General features: G+C 46.1%; 1 protein-coding gene across 1 annotated transcript in view; it reads left to right on the top strand.

Annotated features, from left to right (window-relative positions):
* Positions 1 to 972, top strand: part of COL4A3 (collagen type IV alpha 3 chain) — a 96,040-nt gene that overhangs the window by 2,394 nt on the left and 92,674 nt on the right. The window contains exon 2 of the mRNA XM_006141982.2: positions 398 to 454. Within this exon, the coding sequence (XP_006142044.1) occupies positions 398 to 454 (57 nt within the window). The remainder of the gene's footprint in view (positions 1 to 397; positions 455 to 972) is intronic.

Genomic DNA, 972 nt, shown 5'->3' with positions numbered 1-972 from the left:
CTGATGTTATGTTGTTTTTTTTTTTTTTTTTTTTTTTTGGAGAGGCTTTTTCTATAGGGTGCATGCGCTCGCCAGAAAAACAGAGACAGAGAGACAGAAAGAAGTGAGAAATCACCTCCCAGAGGGGATGGTCACGCCGCAATCCCTTCTCCTCCATTCTCCTCTCGGGATCTTGGGCCCCGCGAGAGTTTTAAGCTACCGGGTCCGGGACGCGAACCACGGTCGACTAGGTGGGAATCCAGCGACATAGCCATTACACTAACTGCTGGTCATGCACGTGGTTCTTAATGAATAGCGTCCAATACTCAAAGACCAAAGGGTATCCCTTTGCTTTTGCCCTGTTGGGATTTATTAAGCTGTCCTCTGAATAAACCCTTTTCTCCTTCTCTCTCCCTAGGGCTGTGTCTGTAAAGATAAAGGCCAGTGCTACTGTGATGGGGCCAAAGGGGAGAAGGTAAAAGCAAGTCAAGTTCTGTAATGTATGATACCTAAAGCTCACGGGCGCTCACGCTCTTCTCACACGGTAGGAGGGAGGCCGACAGCAGGCGGCTCCATTCCCCAAAGCCACTTTGAAAGTAATTGAATATAAACACTGACCTAAAGAGAAAAAAAAGAAAAGAAAAAGCCTTCTAGGAAGTTTCAGGTAACTTGTGTAAATACTGTATTGGCAGTTAAATAACTCTCCAGGTCTCTAAAGAATAAGTAGCGAGTGAGCGAAAAAGGAAGTTCATGAGAAGCCTCCTAAGTATACGCTATTTACAATGTCGATAAACAGGAGAGAAGAACTGAAAACAGCTTGATTCACTCCCTTTGACATAAAATAAACCTTGCACCCCGCGGGTTCTGGCCTGCAGCGTTGGTGCAAGCGCGCCCTCTGGTGGAAAACTCCTGCAGCTGCACGCTCGTCGAGGCAAAAATTCAGCAGCAAGTTGAAAGTAGCTCCATTGCAGAATTCAAGAAAAACAGGAATGC

Source organism: Tupaia chinensis, unplaced genomic scaffold (genome assembly GCF_000334495.1).
Source record: "Tupaia chinensis unplaced genomic scaffold, TupChi_1.0 Scaffold000066_1, whole genome shotgun sequence".
Classification (NCBI taxonomy): Eukaryota; Metazoa; Chordata; class Mammalia; order Scandentia; family Tupaiidae; genus Tupaia; species Tupaia belangeri.
This window is presented reverse-complemented; position numbering and strand designations above follow the sequence as displayed.